Here is a 19,459-nt window from a genome sequence, read left to right as displayed (position 1 = left end):
TGCATCCCTCCCCCAATCCCACTCAGTTAATAGCATGTCCCTTTGAAGTGCTGGGGGAGAAAGGGAAAGGGATCAAAAAATCATTTTTGGCATATTTAATATGTAGACAGCACAAAAGGTGACTCCTTCCTTGATTTATCTTTCTGAAGATCCATGTCTTTTGTGGTACCTCTGAGTGAAACTGCCCTTTTGTTTACAAAAACTTCGTGGTTTGCTCTCATTGCTAGTGATGAAGATCCAGAGGCTCGGCCAGTCGAAGGAAGCGTAAAACCGCGAGAGGTGCTACACGAGCCCAAGACAGAGGTAATGAATCCAACGAGTTGCTGCACTTAATTACTAGCAATAAAATGAGTGTTTGTGGCTAAGTGTCCAAATGAGTGATCAAAGGTAGTATTTCTGCCATGTTATGTGTATGCATCTGGCAGTTGGGAGGAGAAACCTGGGCTGCACAACCCAATCACACAGTGCCTGCTATACGACGAGATGTGGCTTTGGTGCATCCCAGGCACCCGCACCACCCGCACCATGCCGGCCGGGCTCGCCATCGCCCACCGCGAGACATGCACCTGGCCAAGGAGGATCTGTCAGTATTATCTGCTAGTCGTGAACCTGGAGAGCTTTGTCGGCACTTGGAAGCTGAGTTGGTGGCACTTAAGAGGCAGGTAAGGAATTTCCTGGGTTTCACTCTTTATTCACAATTCATGCAGTCAGTGCTCAATTAATACAATCTGTCAATGGAATCAACAATGTCAGATAATGTTGTGAGTAAACATGGTAACAAAGGAATTTCTGAAGAAGAGTTTGGATAGGGGAGAGTTAATGAGGGTAGAAACTATCTTGGGTAGAGATGGAGGATGTCATGTGATGAGTTACAAATAGGACACTTGGTCTGCCCAGGAGAGTTTGACTAATAGTGTAAACTGTGAGGTTGTTGAGACAGAATTTCTTGCAGTGGTTTATTATGATTATGTATATATATATATATATTGGTGCTGCCCGCCGATTAGGAAATTTTACTGTAACTGATTAGATAAATAAATAAAAATATGATAATAAAATAATAATAAAATAAAAATAACATGATATAATAATATAAAAATAATAAAATTAAATAAAACAATAAACAGATAGCATAATTAAAATCTGCAGATTGTGCTACCAATTCCGATTAGAAAGTAATTAAATAATGATGTCATTGCACACACATGAAGTGTGTACTGTACTGGATTGGTGTCATGCTCGCAATTGACGTATTGGCAGTATTGAATGGCTGTGAATCAATACATTTTAAATCCCTTCTCTAATCGATTGGTTCTAAAGGCGGTTCTAATCTATTGGTTCATCGAACAGCACAGCATTCTGTCATTTTTAAACGAACGATGAGCTGCCGTGTGCTGTAATCTTCATTTTGATAAAGCAGCACTTGCATGGAAGGAAGGAAGTGTGCTCATTCGATAAGCTATATCGACAGATTATAAAATGAAGCATATCAAACTTGTCTGGTCGTGTGAAAAGCAACTTTAACACAAAATATGAAAATGCAGTAGAGGGAAGCCCCGGGTTACAACGGGCTATTGACTCGGTGTTATAAATGGTGTTATCAGCGCACGAGTGGGGGCTGCTCACCCGGTGATTTCACGAGCTTAGCGTGAGAAGAACCAAAACAAGGAAAATGCCACGTTTAAGAATTTTAATATTTAAAGTCGACAAAGCTCATATTCGTTTTGAATTTATCTTCCTTGTCAGATGAAAGTTTTATTTTGGTATTGTATGCTGTGGAAGCCGCACTGAACAATCTTTCACTAGGTACGCTGGTGGGGAAGGGGCGACAAGTATTTCCGTATGAGGCATGCGAGTTTCGAGAATCTTGCGGCATTACATTTCCACCAGTCAAGTGCGATCAATTCAGCGATGGATTGTCAATTCGTTGAGGTAGATTACCTATATCTATAGGTAATCTTGTAGCTACCTATAAATGAACGTGTTATATAAAGGGGCTCTTAAAGACTGTGTAATGCAACGCATGTGTAATCCATGTGTGTTTAGTTACGTGTTTTGTGAAATAAACATATGCCTTGAGATTTTGGGATTATGTGTGATCTCATGAGAGCACGCCACAGCTATGGTCTGACAAATAAAGCAGTTATCTCACAGACTACATGTTAAAACGTGCCCCATTTTGCTCGGGGGGGGGGGGGGGGGGGGTGGGGAAGGGGGAGAGTGTGAAGGAAATGAGGATTTCATCGATTTCTCCTCAAAATGAGGGAAGGAAGGGCAGAGCAGAATACTGTCAGTTCGCCTTTGAAGTGTGAAAAAGTTGATTTAACAGACACTTTGATGCATGCCTGGAATGTGTGGCGTCAAGACGTACTCTGCCAGGAAGTAGGGTACAGTCGGAGCGATCGCGTTTTTAGCCGCGTCGCAGACGCTGCTAATAGAGTGCCCTCTGCTGTTGTTGTTGTTCTTGTTGTTCTTCTTCTTGTTCTTGCAGAGAAGACAAAACCTCAAAGCTCCACCCATTCTGGGAACCATAGCTCCACCCATTGTGGGAGAGGCTTCATATAAACAAATATCCACCATTTTATTAACTCGCATAGCTTTGAGGCCTGTTTTGTAGGCCCGTGGTGTCTTCCTCTCTCACACAGTTTTATTTCAAATCAAATTCGATATATCATTTCATTTTTCACAGTCGCTAACATAGTTTTAGACTCGGTTGAAAAAAAAACGGGAAGAAAATCCGATGAAAGTTGCCCTTTATAGAACGAAATGAATTCTCAAAGGTCTGTAACTTCAAGTCCATTGAGATATTTTTTTTTTTAAATCGCGGCATGGTCAGTCATACACCTCCCGAAATAACAGACGGGAAAATGCCGAGATATATAAAAAATTCGTCCATTTGATGACAATCGTCACGATGAAATATTTAATTTATACGTCGTCACAATAATGTGGAGAGAGGAGCATAGCTTCGTTCACGTGTCGCCACACACGGGAAATTGCCGAGATTTTTTTTTTTTAAATCGCGGCATGGTCAGTCATACATCGCCTGAAATAACAGACGGGAAAATGCCGAGATATATTAAAAATTCGTCGCCACACACGGGAAATTGCTGAGATATATTTTCACTTTGCACAAAAATAACATCAAGTAATCGAATCAATAGGAATGTCCTGTGCCTATAACATCGACGTTATAGGCACAGCTGCATCTAGGCATTGTGTAACATCGACGCGGCGTTTGTTTTAATTAAAACTTTTTGTACTTGTTCTTTGTACTTGTGGCCGTTTCTAAAGCCTGTAGGTTAATTTATATGAATCGGGTTCGATTTTGAAAGTACGAGTAAGTTTTCTCTTTGTGAGTTTGGAGGCAAAATAAATTTGACAACACATGATTTCCTAGCCATTTGCCGTATTAACGTTTTACAAATTACCGAGCCAATTTTTTCTTCCCTTAACACAACAATTGCGAGCTTTTTATATCAATTAGAAAAGAATTCTTATGCACATCTTCTTCAAATGTCTATAGTGCAACTCTGTTTTTTAAAAATTTGTTTATTGAAATTCACCCTAAACAACGCTGAAAGCTATTCAAGGTTTTTGGGTTGTGTTGAGTACATTACAACTGCGACCGGTCATCGGTACTCCACACTGACTCCAATCTTCCGATTACAGAAAAATAGCCGATATCTGCCTGTTCCGAACGTAGAGCAGCAACGAAGGCTGGAAAGGGTGGAAATGCGAATGGTTCGGTGGATGTGTGGAGTATAGTTGAGAGAGAGGAAGACAAATGAATTGCGAAAGATGATGGGAATCGAGCCTGTGATGGATGCTGTGAAGAGAAACAGGTTGAGATGGTTTGGTCATGTGTTGAGGAAGGATGAAAGTGACTGGTTGAAAAGAGTGATGGAAATGAATGTAGAAGGAAGTAGAGGACGGGAAGACCGAGAAAGACTTGGCTAAAGATGGTCGAAGAAGAAATGCGGACAAGGGGGTTAACAAGGGGAGATGCAGAAAATAGGGCAAAATGGAGAAGATCGTCATGGGGACCGCAAGGCTAACCCCCGGTCTTGCAGGGAAAATGGCCTTAAAATGCCTGTTGTTGTTGTGACGATGAATGACGTTCCATTAGTCAGACCAGGATCTGATCCTTTCCAGATCAGCAGAGAACGGAGCAGCTGCTGTCATCCTGTCATTGGGATGGCATCATGTGATGTCATTTACAGAGGAAAAGAGGGTTATCCAGGGCTTGAGTGAACTTATTTTAGTACGAGAGCAAGACGATCCAATATATGTTGCATTGGAGAACCCCAACCTAAATTCTGAGAAATTCCAGGATTTGATCAAGGACTCTCCTTAATCTGTGCGGTTTCATCGTTGTGACTGGCCATGTGAGAGGAGGAAGTCGGCAAGCCAGAAATAAAGATGCCCTGGATGCCACCAGCAGAGAATTTGACAGGCTGAGTGCGGTGCCACTCTGTGAAGAATTCACCAGATATATCCACAGTTAACCCAGACCATGTTTAAGATTCAGCGGCCCATCCATTACTTGGTGAGAGAAGTAGCAGCTTAACTAAAGTTGAGTGACAGGGACAGGATCCAAACTGATGATCAGCGATGAGGCTGTTTGAGAAGAGGAAAGACTGTCAGGTACAATTAATCATTCCATGACCTTGCTTAAAATTGGAGGTGGGCTTACTGGTCTGGAGTTGAGCATGTCAGCCAAGCAGTTGGTAAGCAACATAAGGTAAAGGATATAGGCTGACTGGAGTAAACTGTGAAGCAAAATAAGCGCTGCAGCATTTGAAAACGTTAATGCTGTCTGGGCCTATTGCCAAGGTCGAGTTGAAGCTGGTCGGAACGTTCTACCTTCTCAGGTGAAAACGTCAGTGCTCAGTAGGCACTAGTAGAATAAGATGGGGATAAAGCAGAATGGGTTTGGCACACAAACTTTGCAGACAAACACAGAATTAAAATGTTCTGCCTTGTCTCGAGTGGAGTCTGCAGTCAGACCATCTGAGGTGAGAAAGGGGATGGAAGTGTAGCAGACACCAGAGGCAGGTTTAACAAGGCATCACCAGAAGTTTGAACAGAGTGATATGATGGAGTTCAGTCTTGAGGGTTAATTGGATGTTTCCTGGCTTTGCCTGGGGATGGAAACTCTTGATGCGAGCCTCACAAAAAAGGCAATAATCTCGCACGCCCACACCTTCATCCAGTTAACCTGTGATGAGAAAGCAACTATCGAATTGCGACAGCCTCACCAGAAGGCTTCACATACCAAGCCCAGGAGGATGGATGATCGCTGTAGATGAGATGGGACAAAGTTGTCCATGCGAGACAGCATGGTTTTTGTGAAGGTATTCTCAGGTTGAGTCAATATCAGCTACAGGGAAGACTGAAGAAGAGTCCTTTTATGAGACACCAGATTGCAGTCCTTGACAATCAGCTAAAAACAAACTGCCAGGTTCTGCGGTGCTGCAGTAGTGTCTCAACAGCCCGGGAGATTTGGACTTCCCACAGTGGTTTCTATGGTTGCGCCCTTTTTACCTGGATAAAGGGATGCATCTGCGTTGTGCCACGTTTTTGGTGTGGTTCTGTTTATTTATTCTATTTCTTCATCACGCATCGTACCCTACCCAGGGCATTGGTGTTACCGAAGCAGTCTCATGGCAAGGAATGCACTGTGGGTTTCCCTTGCCTTCCGAGCGATAGTTGGGGCAGAAATTTGTAATTTGGCCAGGGTGTTGGCAATAATTCGCCTCCTCGTTGTTTAACGACAGCATGGGATCTTTACCATCCTCCAGTTGTTGTAGTCAGGCAGATAGGTGTAACAATTGTGGGTTTATACGTACAAGCATGAAATTTGGCACAGTCATAGATAATAGTCTAATGAATAATTCCAGATATGGACCCACCGCGAAAACGTCCTATGGTAGCCGTGGCGGCCATTTTACAAATGGCGGCCATTGACCAGGCTCATGAGCAAAATAATGCTGCTGTGAAGAGTGACGGTGGTGCTGTTGGACTCACTCAAAATCCAAATGCTCTTAGAAGATGGATGGTGGCTGGGCCGGAACTGGTTAGAATGACTACCGAGTTTGAAGCATCCATGGAGGGAAGGAAAATAAGGATTAATCAAGACACACGCCACCATGAGCAAACATATAGTTCACAGGTAATCTTTACTCAACATGTCAAACGTCTGGTTGAAGTAATAGAGGAAATGGGAAACCCCTTCCTAGAAGAGAGTACAGACTTGCTGCGGCTGGACACAAGAGACATTGCTGACCCAACTGTTGTTTCTACTGTTCAACAGGCTGAGGAGATAGGTAAGCAACAGTACAAGACCTTCGGAGCAGACCGTCTACTGGAGCGAACCGTACCTCTTACTGAGCCAATAAAGAAGAATAAACTCCAATTGTTTAGTCGATCGTCTCCAAGAGAGAAATCCAAGACAAGTTTGCAAGTAACTTCGCTAAAGAGTGACTGCTCTTTATTCTCAAGACTCTACATTGCGTCTCAAACACGAGATGGTGATCTTGCAGAATTTTTCCGCCATGAAAACCAAGCATGTCCCCCGTCTTTATCTCGGCTTGGGAAGTTACGACTGGGAACCAAATCAGATCTATTGGTGTCTAGAGAGTTGCGCAGAGGTCAGAGGTGATGCTCCAAAACCAGATACTGACGTCACTATCCTTGACGGGGCAGTGTTGGTGAACGTTCTGAAACCAGTTGCTGCCAAAACCTTTGATGATTATGCGCTGAAAGTATTCTTGCCACACATACAAGGTCACTTGCAAAGAGCCTGTCGTGTGGATATAGTCTGGGACCAGTACCGTGACAACAGCCTGAAATCTCAAGCCAGGGACAAACGTGGGAAAGGCATTCGAAGGAGAGTTGACGGATCCACTGTTCTTCCAGGAAATTGGCAGCAGTTCCTGAGAATTGATGCAAACAAAACAGAACTGTTTGCCTTCTTGACAAAACACATCACACATCTTGTATCAGATAAGCAGATAGTCACCACGGATGGTTCAGATGTGACGTGCATTCCCGCACGCGACACCAGTCATCTTGCCCCATGTGACCATGAGGAGGCTGATACACGAATGATGATACAGCTCGCGGATGCAGTCCGTGATGGATTTCAGAAAATTCTTCTGCGTACGGTGGATACAGATATAGTGGTATTGGCTGTGGCAGCAACAACCAAACTCAAAATCCAGGAGCTTTGGGTGGCCTTTGGGACCGGCTAGCACTTCAGGTATATTCCAGCACATGAAATTGCAGCATTCCTCGGACCAGATAAGTCACAGGCCCTCCCGATGTTCCATGCATACACAGGGTGTGACACAGTCTCGTCATTTAATACACGGGGCAAGAATACAGCCTGGGATACCTGGAAAGTATTTGACGAATTGACGCCAGCGTTAGTTCATCTCTCCACGGGGACAGCAGACATCTCTGATGACGTTGTGGCAGTGCTCGAGCGGTTCACCATTCTTCTCTACGATCGCACCAGCAATCTCGTCAACATAGACGAAGCTCGACAGGCACTCTTCACGAAGAAAGGACGAGCCATGCAAGCTATTCCCCCTACCAGAGGAGCCCTGGTACAACAAATCAAGAGGGCTGTGTACACGGGTGGCCACTGCTGGGGAAACATGCTCAAGGTTGTTATGGATCTGCCCTCACCTGGGGATTGGGGATGGATCGATCCCCACAACTGGAAACCCCTGTGGTCCATGCTTCCTGAAGCCAGCATTTCATCAAGGGAGCTGATTTGTTGTAAATGCAAAAAGGGTTGCAAGGGACGATGCAAGTGCAAACAAGCTAGTTTGAAATGTACCGCTTTGTGCCAGTGTGGTGGAGAAAATTGTGACGTATAAACAAGATCAAACTGGAACTATCTAGTAATATAAGTTACCGTTACAGTGCTTGGTGGGTTAATTGACATTGCTGGCAACACAAATGCAAATTGTGGTCATTTGGAGAATACAATTATGGCATATATGTGTATCTAGTCATTTCATTAGAACATAAAGAAGCATTTGTGTCGTCCGGTAAAGAATAATCGCGGTCAAAACGGCCATTTTGTAAAATGGCCGCCATGGCTACCATAGGACGTTTTTGCGGTGGGTCCATATCTGGAATTATTCATAAGATTATTATCTATGACTGTGCCAAATTTCATGCTTGTACGTCTAAACCCACAATTCTTATGATGGATACACCTATCTGCCTGACTATTGCTAGCAGGGACACAGCTCGACTTCCTACTTGATGACCCATTTAGTGATGCCAGCAAAACACCAGTCCGACAGCTTAGTCCGGGTCGAGCATCAAACCCGGAAGAAACAGCAGAGGCAAATTCTCAAACTCTGCACCGTCGCGTCGGAGAGCTTTTATTTATTCTTGGTAGAGTGAAATGTCCTCTGAATTTTATACCTGCAACAATCAAGCCTATTATACAAAGTATGATTACCACTCGATTTCAGATGCTTCGTTTGTGAGTCGTTCGTTATTTGATGTTTACTGCAGGTGCAAAGTGCCAAGCAGGCAAACAGCCGACTGAAAGTGCAACTGCAGGCAGGTGTGGAAGCTTACCGACCGCCAGAGGTATTCGACCCTGGAACCTACTCATAACCCTGGAAGTGCTGTACTGTTTTTAATCCTAGACAGATTTCGTTTTAGACTGCTAACTTGTTTCCCTCCTCGCCCTCCTCCCCATCCCATTTTTTTCCCTCCAGCTGGTCATGAAGTTGAACCCTCGATGGACGGTTGAGGAGCAGCTGCTCACCGTGCAAGGTGAATATCACCGCCACGGAGAGTTGCATGGCAACACCTAGTGAGGCAAATGTAACGAAATTGGATTTCTTTGAAACTCGGTCAACGTGCGACATCATTGTGGTTTACTCATTTGGGCATGCCCTGCTACAGGGAAGTGGAACTCTAATCCAGCACCTTTGGAGTGTTTGAGTTGGCAAACATTTACCACAAGGTTGGTTAAAAGAGGAAGAGTACGGGGCCTAGCAAATGCGTAATTTAATAGACGAATGACAAGTAATTACGAATGAGCTGAGCAGTTGCAAATCCCACGAGGAAGAATTTTTGTTTTATTACATGTTGTAGTCACAAGCCAAAGCCGTTAAAAATCGTCATCCTGCATCATTTAATGTGCAGAGTGTCTGCTACCGAAGCAGTTTCTTGGCTTGGGTTACGATCCTGGATGGTTAGCCACTCCGAAGCAGGATACTTAACAGTGTGTGCAGGAATTTGGAATTTAATTGACACATGTGGGAAAACTACATGTCCAGACCAGGAATCGAACCCAGGTCCTCTGGAAAACCGTACCAGTGCTCTGCCATCTGAGCTATCTGGGTGACCCCCTGACTGAGCATGCAATTTTTCCACACATATGATTACCACTCGATTTCCGTCAATGCTTCCGGGGCACTCGCTGCCAACCATAGGAGCACTGACGGCCTGAACACAAGAGGGCCTTCCTCCAATGAAAGGCTCCAGATGTAATGGATGATTTTTGTATTATTTGAGCATCTTTTAAGTTGGAAGTTTTCATTGCCCCATAGCAGCAGCATATCTGCAAAAACTCATTCTGAAAAACAGTACTTGGTATTTAATCCAAATTATAACTCTTTCCTCGCTAATATGTGGGGATTTATTATAGCCCATTTTTCTTTGTACAAGACATAGGCAAAGGCAAAAATGTTACCCCACACAAGAAGCATAAAGTGGGGTTAAAGCATTTGGTTCATCCTGTCTGTGATTGAGGAACTACTTTATGAGCCCCCAAACTACTTTATGAGGCTTATGAATTGGGTCTCGTCTGTCCGCCCGTGCGTGCGTCTGAAACCATATCTCGGAGATGTATGGATAGATTTTGTTCCTTATTGTTACAACGACAATACATGATTGTATACATATGCACATCATTTTGTTTCGCGATGCGATCAAAGATGGCCAACTGGCGGTCATTTTGTTATGTAAACATGTCCTCAACAATTTCTTCAAATGATTAGTGGTCCGATTTTGTTCAAACTTGGCACAATACCAGCATTTGACGGCATACACGTGCACCTCACTTTATTTTGTGATCTGATCAAAGATGGCCGACTAGTAGACTGGCGGCCATTTTAGTTGTAAAATAAAAAAAACATAATCCACGATATTGATCACGTCCTCACCCATTTCTCGGACATGCATTTACTGATTTTGTTCAAACTTGGCACAAGGACAATACATTAGTACAGTGGCGTGGTGATGGTTTGTGGCGCTCGGGCGAAGATCAAAAATAGCGCCCCCTGCAGGCACTGACAGTCATAAATTCCTATTGAGGGGGCCATATGCAAGAGCTTAAGCTTCAAAATGTGCTCAAAGTCACGATTCCTCGGTCAAAAAGACACGAAGATCGCAAAATTTCGATGTTTTACTACGAGCCATACATCGTAATTCGAAGGAGATCCCTGACATACATGATTGGTATGAATGAAAAGCTCTACGTGTGTGCATTCTTTGTGCGCATTCTTTGTGCGTGTGAACTGTATTGTGAACTTTGAACCTAATTATCTCCTTTGTTTAAACGAAAATATAATTGTCATTAAAATACCATAATTTCGTTAATTTTCATCCAATTAACATAATGTATATTTCAAATGAAAGAGAAAAGCATCGGGAATCAGATGATGTCAAAATCTCAATTTTGATTTTTGTCCCCATGTGTCTGCTTTTGCCAGAGCCAGTCATATATATATATATATATATATATATATATATATATATATATATATATATATATATATATATATATATATATATATATATTGTGTGTGTGTGTGTGTGTGTGTGTGTGTGTGTGTGTGTGTAAAGTTTTTCGGTTTTTCCAAGATGGCGCTCGTACTGCATGACCTATCATTAAAAATTATATAGGAGGTATATATATATATATATATATATATATATATATATATATATATATATATATATATATATATATATATATATATATATATATATATATATCTGTGCAGTGTCTGTCCTGTGTTGTGTTGTCACTGAACTACTTTCTCAAACTTTTGTGAAATCGTACCAAACTTCTGGTATGCACATATCTCTCCCGTCGGTATGTCCCAAGGGTATTTGTTGTGAAAATTTTTCGATTTTTTTTTTTTTTGGGGGGGAATTTATGGGGAAATTTTTTTTTTTTCAACTTCAATTGCTTATAAAATGTGATATCACGTATATTACAAATACATTTGTGCAAAATAATTGTTTGAATTATGATTGGTTTAAACCATGACAAAACGGCCACTCAGGTACAGTCATTTATCGATATATCTGCACATCTGGGCAGTGTCTGTGTTGTCACTTAACGACTCCCTCAAACTTTTGTTTCTGTGGTTGTGAAGTGTTTTTAACAACGTTGTGGTGGTTTTGAATCACGTAGTGGTGAGGTATTTTGAATTATGTGGTGGTGAGGTGTTTTTAAACGACATGGTGGTGAGGTATTTATAATTACGTGGTGGTGAGGTGTTTTTAAATCACATGGTGGTGAGGTGTTTTTAATTATGTGGTGATGAGGTGTTTTGAATTACTTGGTGGTGAGGTGTTTTTAAATGACGTGGTGGTGAGGTGTTTTTAATTTCGTGGCTGAGGTGTTTTTATTATGTGTTTTATGGCTGAGGTGTTTTTATTACGTGTCTTATGGCTGTGATGTGTTTAAATTGCTTGGTGGTGAGGTGTTTTGAATTACATGGTGGTGAGGTTTTTCATTTCGTGGTGGTGAGGTGTTTTTAATTTTGTGGTGGTGAGGTGTTTTTATTACGTGTTTTAAGGCTGTGATGTGTTTTAAATTACTTGGTGGTGAGGTGTTTTGAATTACATGGTGGTGAGGTTTTTAATTTCGTGGTGGTGAGGTGTTTTTATTACGTGTTTTATGGCTGAGGTGTTTTAAATTACTTGGTGGTGAGGTGTTTTAAATTACTTGGTGGTGAGGTGTTTTGAATTACGTGGTGGTGACTGGTGAGGTGTTTTTAATTTTGTGGTGGTGAGGTGTTTTTATTACGTGTTTTATGGCTGTGAGGTGTTTTAAATTACTTGGTGGTGAGGTGTTTTAAATTACTTGGTGGTGAGGTGTAATCGTCCCAAACTTCCAGTCTGCACCTCCCCCTCCCCTATGTATGTGCTGAGTGGTTCTTTCTTGAAAAAAAAACATTCAACCTAAATTGCCTATAAAAATGTAATATCACAAACACAACAAATACATTTGTGCAAAATAATTGTTTGTATTATGATTGGTGAAAATCATGACAACACAGCAACTCAGGTACAGTCATTAGCCTCAGTTAAAATAAGCCCGTTCCTCAGTAACGACGTGCTCGCCTCACCAAGCTAGTATATATATATATATATATATATATATATATATATATATATATATATATATATATATATATATATATATACAGACTTGGCATTTAATATGGAATATTTCTTTTTTTCTTGACTTGGGTTTACTTTCTGAACTCAGTATATCAATCTGGTGAGTTTCTTTTACCCTTCGGTGATGTCTTTGTTGAAAGAACCATGTCACTGATTGTCTTTCGCAGCAAGAAGTCAATAACAGGATTATACCACAGGTGGCGTGACAAAATGTAAGGACAGGTACATTTGACGATTCGCTTCACAATCGGGTATATAAGGGTTGTTGCATTCTGTATTAGTGGAAAACAACTGCTGCACGTCTACAAAAGTTATTGCCGCTTACTCTGGAGATGGTCCGTCAACTTGACAATGCTGTTTGTCATTTAGTGGTGGCTTTACGAAATTCTGGCATGAAACAGCGTGCTATTGCTCGGCAGTATGGCATCACTCAAGGTCAGGTGTCAAAGATCCTGAAACGAAATGCTCAGAGGGTGTCCCTACTCCAATACCGAGGCCAGGACGTCCACGCAGAACCACAAGGAGAGATGATCGCCAGCTGCACCGGTTAGTCTGCAATGGCCGTACCAAGTCAGCTAATCGGCTTAGGGCTGAGTGGCAGCAACTGACAAATGTGCCTGTATCCAGAAGGCTAGTCAACCAACGACTGGTTCAAGCAGGCTATCGTGCCAGGCGTACCCTGAGAAAGCCACGCCTGACCAGACAACACAGCCAGCGCCGATTGCAGTGGGCCAGAGAGCACCGTCAATGGCAGCCAGGACACTGGAATCACGTGACCTTCAGTGACGAGTCTAGATTTCTGGTCTATCGTCAAGATGGCCGCGTCCGAGTGCGCAGACAAGTGCATGAAGCCCACAACGAAGATTGTATAGTGCCAAGAGTCCAAGCTGGAGGTGGTGGGGTGACCTATTGGGCTGCTTTTCATGCAGGGGGCAAAACTGACCTGGTTGTTCTGAATGGAAACCTGAACCAGTTCAAGTACAGGGCCATTCTGGAAGAAACATTGCTTCCATTTGCTCGTGCAGCCTTTCGAGGAAACTTTGTCTTCCAAGATGACAATGCACGGCCTCATCGTGCTCGCATGATCCAACACTTTCTTGCTGACCGTGGTGTAGAGCATATGGAGTGGCCTGCCATGTCCCCGGATATGAATCCGATAGAGAACTTGTGGGCAGAATTAACGCGTCAAATCGACAACTTGGACCAGCAGCCCACCACTGTGCGTGAATTGCAGCAGACTATTGTCACTGCATGGCAAGCGATTCCTGTCCAAACCTTGGCAAATCTCGTGAACAGCATGCCTCAACGTGTACGTGCTCTCCTGAATGCTCGTGGGGATTACACGAAGTACTGAACTGTAATTTTACTGTCCGTAATCCCAGTCATCATTTAGCTTTTGTTTTTGATGAAAATGTTTTTGGCTAATGTGCAAAATAAAGAGATACTTCTGGAAAACGTACAGAAGTTTAACACAGTACTGTCCGTGAATTGAGTTCGATATCAGTTTGCATCACTTTCAAGGAGCAATTTATTTGCTTCGAAATGTCAAATGTGGTTTTTGTTTCTTCTAAAGGTCACATTAACAAAATCTAGAATAATTTCAACATAATTCCAATGAACTTTTGGTTCTAAGTCATCTTGAAAAGTAAGTTCACCCCCACAAAAAAAATATTCCATATTAAATGCCAAGTGTGTGTGTGTGTGTGTGTGTGTGTGTGTGTGTGTGTGTGTGTGTGTGTGTGTGTGTGTGTGTGTGTGTGTGTGTGTGTGTGTGTGTGTGTGTGTGTGTGTGTGTGTGTGTGTGTATATATATACATACATATATATATATTACATATATATTACATATATATTATACAGTCATGTGAAAAAGTAAGTACACCCCATGTAAAGTTTGGACTTTTTCAACATATTTCAACACACAGCTATTTTATCTTCATTTCAACAATATTGATAGATAAAGGTGATATAATATAACAAATATCATGAAATATTTACATTTTGTAGTCCATTGTATAATATAAATAAACATAAATGCAAATTTCGCACATGGAAAAAGTAAGTACACCCCTACATTATCACTACTAGTTAGGGCCCTTGGGGATATTTTGGTTCAAATTCTTCCAAAAGCATCAAATTTGGCGCACATGTTGCCCATGCCATACTCTTTCGATTTTTGACGTGCGCCAAGGGCGGTATGATCCGGGGACCATACCGGTCCATCCCGCCATGTCACCTGACCTATGACGTCATAATTAGGATATGCATCCAATCACATGGCGTACTATAAGTGGTCAAAGTTAAAAATGAATCGATCGAAAAATGAAGGCAGGGATCCATTTTTAAGGTTTTCATAAAATCCAATATGGCCGCCAGGTCACATGATCTATGACGTCATATTTATGACATGTATACAATCATGTATACATGAACCCGGATCATGATCGCACAAAAATTAAACACAAGGATATGGCGTACAGTTCATAAAACATCAAAATCCGTACCTTTGTAATTAGACTGATGCACTGCATATGCCTGAAAATTAGGAAATAGACATGTAAATATTTCCTCTGTCAAAAATAAGGTCAGAGTTCGATTACCCAACCCAGAAACATAAAATGGTGAACCTCGCGTAAATCTTGATAAAAAACTCAAAAACCGACATGTTTGACTCAAAAACCGACATGTTTGACTCAAAAATGACCTTTAAGATGACCTTGAGGGTTGACCTTGACCTCAAATCATCAAAATAACATAATTGGATTCCTCGACCTCGAAAACCCCTGAAAAGTGGTATCATACATGATTCAAACCCTTTTGGTTATTTAACTGATTTTCCTCTAATCCGGGTGGCGGCCATTTAGTATTTCGCCAATATGGGGTCCCCGGGGGGGGGGGGGGGCGCCCGTCAAAAATCTAGAGTATGGCATGGGCAACATCTGGGCCAAATTTGGTGCTTTTGGAAGAATTTGAACCAAACGGCCCCAAAATATCCCTGAGGGCCCTGACTATACTTCAAATACCTAAAATAAGAATCAGGTGCACCAGCTCAGGTGCAAATGATTAGAACATCGTCAGAGAGGATCTTGGAGGAACCTGTCTTATTTAAACCTCAGACATTTAGTTTGGTTTGCTCTTTGTTGTTGAAGTGTGCGGCGTCACCATGCCTAGATCAAAAGAGCTCTCTGAGGCCTTCAGAAAGAAGGTTATAGATGCCTACGAGTCTGGGAAGGGATTTAAAAAGATCTCCAAACAATTTGAGATCAATCATTTGACTGTCCGGAAGATCACCTACAAGTGGAGAAGATTCCAAACAACTGCCAACTTGTTCAGGCCAGGCCGCCCCAGCAAGTTCAGCCCGAGAGCAGACCGCAAGATGCTGAAAGAAGTCTCTAAGAACCCCGAGAATGTCATCACGGGACCTACAGGTAGCTCTTGCCACTGTTGATGTCAAAGTGCACGAGTCTACCATTAGAAAGAGGCTGCACAAATTTGATCTACATGGGAGGTGTGCCAGGAGGAAACCTTTGCTGTCCAGAAAGAACATCAGGGCAAGACTAAAGTTTGCCAATGAACACCTCGGCAAAGACCAGCACTTCTGGAACAATGTGCTCTGGACAGATGAGTCAAAGGTAGAGCTATTTGGTCACAGTACCAGAAGACATGTTTGGCGAAAACCAAGACAGTATTTGACCACAAGAACCTGATACCAACTGTAAAGCATGGTGGTGGAAATATTATGGTTTGGGGCAGCTTTGCTGCATCAGTTCCTGGGCAGCTCACCATCATGGAATCCACTATGAATTCTTCATTGTACCAGAGTGTGCTTGAGAATAATGTGAGGCTATCTGTCGGAAAGTTGAAGCTCAACTGAAGGTGGACCTTGCAACATGACAATGACCCTAAACATACCAGTAAATCCACCAAGGAATGGCTGAAAAGAAAGAAATGGAGGGTTCTGGAATAGCCAAGTCAAAGCCCGGATCTAAATCCCATCGAGATGTTGTGGGGGGATTTGAAACTAGCTGTGCATGCAAGAAACCTCTCAAACATCGCACAGCTGAAAGAATTCTGCATGGAGGAGTGGGCAAAAATTTCTCCCAGTCGATGTCAGAGACTGGTAGACAGTTATAAGAAACGCCTACTTGAGGTTGTTTCTGCCAAAGGGGGCAATACCACCCATTAGAGCCAAGGGTGTACTTACTTTTTCCACATGCAAAATTTGCATTTATGTTTATTTAAATTATACAATGGACTACAAAATTTTAATGTTTCATGATATTTTTTATATTATATCGCCTTTATCTATCAATATTGTTGAAATGAAGATCAAATAGCTGTATGTTGAAATATGTTGAAAAAGTCAAAACTTTACATGGGGTGTACTTACTGTGCGTGTGCGTGTGCATGTGTATTTTTTTTATTTTTATAACGGCTTTCTTTTCAGGTATAAGGCGGTATGGTCTGAACTTTCAAGCCATCACCGAGGTGACTGGCACAAAGAGCACGGCACAGGTGAAAACATTTTTCCTGAATTACCGCCGCCGATTCAACCTCGATGAAGTTCTCATGGAATGGGAAGCTGAACAGGGCAGTGTACCTGGGGCGGAAAGTATGGGGCTTCAAGATGGAGTGGGCGGGACCACGGCAGAGAACGAACGAACCAGAAGCATCGGAGATCAGGTGGGTACATGAAAACATCCAGTGCATTAATGTGAATGATTAATGCCAATTGGATATCACAGAATGCATATTGGTTCTGTTACAGGTGCATTCCACAGGAATTCCCTACCAGTCTGTTCCTTCCATCCCTACTGTGGTGCAGACGTCTGCTTGCGATTCAGTTATACCAAGTGTAAACCCACCACCTCCCCCGCTACGTCCCGCACCTCCTACAACCCCAGCCTTCATCCTCCGTCAACCTCCACCACTGCAACCACAGCCTCCAAATGTTCCAAGCCTCAACCGCCCCTCCCTCCCCTGTCTCACTTCATCTCGCACTTTAACACCATCTCACCCCGGCCTCACCCCACCTCCACCACTCTTTCGGCCTGGTGCCTCTGCACTCCAACCTTGTCCTCCCTCACCACCACCAGCTCCGCCACCGCCAGTCCCGGAACCCTCGGGTAGTGTGATGGAAAGTGACAGTTGCGCCAAATGACGAAGCAAAGCAAGACTGATATTTCCTCGAGTGTAAACTGGTACCAACTGTTTCACTGCTTAAAGTAAGATGGGCCTTCATTTTGTGCATCCTGCTTTCAAACTATTCCATGATCATCGTCTCCCAAAGGTTGGACGGGTTGCCGTAACTTTTATACTAACTCCTACCAACTGAGTGGTTATACGTGCACGAACACGATGTCAGCAGGTTAAACTCTGTGTAAGTGTAAAATGAAATTATAATTTGCTATTCTCTATACTACCCATGGTGTAGCACAAGTTGAAGGGTTGCTGAAATGAACAACAAAAAAAAAACATTTTTGATTTTCCATTTAAGATAATTATGCAGGTAATAAAAAAAGAACTTTTTAAAATTGAGATGAGAAAAGGTCAGTTTTATTACCAATCCCAAATAAAACTTATAAGCAGGATGGACCATAGGCCTGTTTTCTTGCTAGATTTTGAGTTCCATAGTCTCCATATGTGAAGTACCATACTTGGAATCGTGCTAAATATGTTAGATACGTACCTGAAGCAAAACCTGAATGCTCAAGTCTGAAAATGGAGTGTTCCTGAGGAATGACCAAAACCAAAGAAAAATATGAAAATGGTTGCTATGGACTATTCCCTAGTAACGGTGATATATCAGCACCACTGCTCAATTTTAAGCATGGCTAGAGTAAGAACTGGTAAAAAAAAATTTAATAAAGTAATTAATTCGTAAAAAAGTATCGTTAAACATCAGAAGTCTCAAAGGATCATGTGTTTTCATCATTAATGGTATTGCTAAAATCAACAAAATTCAGAGGAGCAGTTCAAATCCAAGTTTGCTATGTTGATCCGCGTGGAACTTTAAAAGACATGCAACACCAAGGTCTCTTCCATGTATGAAATACAGGTAAACGACCACAAATCCAGGATCCTTAAATTCGGTTTTACCTGAAAACTGCCAATTTTTCAATCTACCTATAATTTTCACAAGCTAAAACTTAAACAATAAATAAATAAAAGGTAACGGCAAGTGAGCGTTGCGCCATCCCTCTCTGCTGACTGCATTTCCCCACAACATTTTGTTTGCAGGATCAATTAGTATGGTAGTGTATGTGTATATAATGTGTGGAGTATCGTTGAGAGAGAGGAAGACAAATGATGAATTGCGAAAGATGATGGGAATGGAGCTTGTGATGGATGCTCTGAAGTGAAACAGGTTGAGATGGTTTGGTCATGTGTTAAGAATGATGGAAATGAATGTAGAAGGAAGTGGAGGACGGGGAAGACCGAGAAAGATTTGGCTGAGGTGGTGGAAGAAGAAATGCGGACAAGGGGAGATGGAGAAAATAGGGCAAAATGGAGAAGATTATCATGGGGCCCGCAAAGCTACCCCCTGCTCTAGCAGGGAAAATGGCCTTAAAATGCCTGTTGTTTTTGTATCTTACCATGATTCACCAAATGTCCCCCTGTCTGTCTCTCCGTCCGTTCCCAGGTACCGCAAAAACGGCTGAACCGATCGCAATGATATTTTGGGTGGGTAATCCTCGGATCTCCTGGAGTAAAATCGGGTATATTGTTTTTCCAATTTCAGCTTTGGCCTACAGCATTTTCAGCTTTGGACTCCCGCATAACGTTATTTTTCCTGGGTGCCGCACAATCAGCTACACTGATCGCTGCACCGATCGGACTCGGTGACCTCGGACAAAGACCTTTTATAAGGACATGGGTTGAATCCCTGCTTGAAAGAATCATTCTCTTGTAATCATTCTCATTCTCAGAATGCCAACCCCCTCCCCGCCATCATGGTCGTCTCTCCAACTCACAATCTCATGAGATATGTGGAAAGGAC

The 19,459-nt window shown here is 42.4% G+C and overlaps 1 protein-coding gene across 8 annotated transcripts in view; it reads left to right on the top strand.

The window, feature by feature from the left end:
- The window catches only part of LOC137418139 (REST corepressor 1), a 64,471-nt gene extending 46,416 nt beyond the window's left edge, over positions 1–18,055 (top strand). For all 8 annotated transcript variants that reach the window (XM_068104133.1, XM_068104131.1, XM_068104132.1 and 5 more), the window contains exons 7-12: positions 228–303; positions 426–662; positions 8,542–8,619; positions 8,751–8,808; positions 16,907–17,142; positions 17,228–18,055. In XM_068104133.1, coding sequence (XP_067960234.1) covers positions 228–303; positions 426–662; positions 8,542–8,619; positions 8,751–8,808; positions 16,907–17,142; positions 17,228–17,620 — 1,078 coding nt within the window. In that variant the 3' untranslated portion in view covers positions 17,621–18,055. The remainder of the gene's footprint in view (positions 1–227; positions 304–425; positions 663–8,541; positions 8,620–8,750; positions 8,809–16,906; positions 17,143–17,227) is intronic.
- The last annotated feature ends 1,404 nt before the right edge of the window (positions 18,056–19,459 follow it).

The sequence above is a fragment of the Myxine glutinosa genome, chromosome 11 (assembly GCF_964187855.1).
Source record: "Myxine glutinosa chromosome 11, kmMyxGlut1.1, whole genome shotgun sequence".
Classification (NCBI taxonomy): Eukaryota; Metazoa; Chordata; class Myxini; order Myxiniformes; family Myxinidae; genus Myxine; species Myxine glutinosa.
Note: the sequence above shows the minus strand (reverse complement) of the source record. Positions and strands in the feature narration are given on the sequence as shown.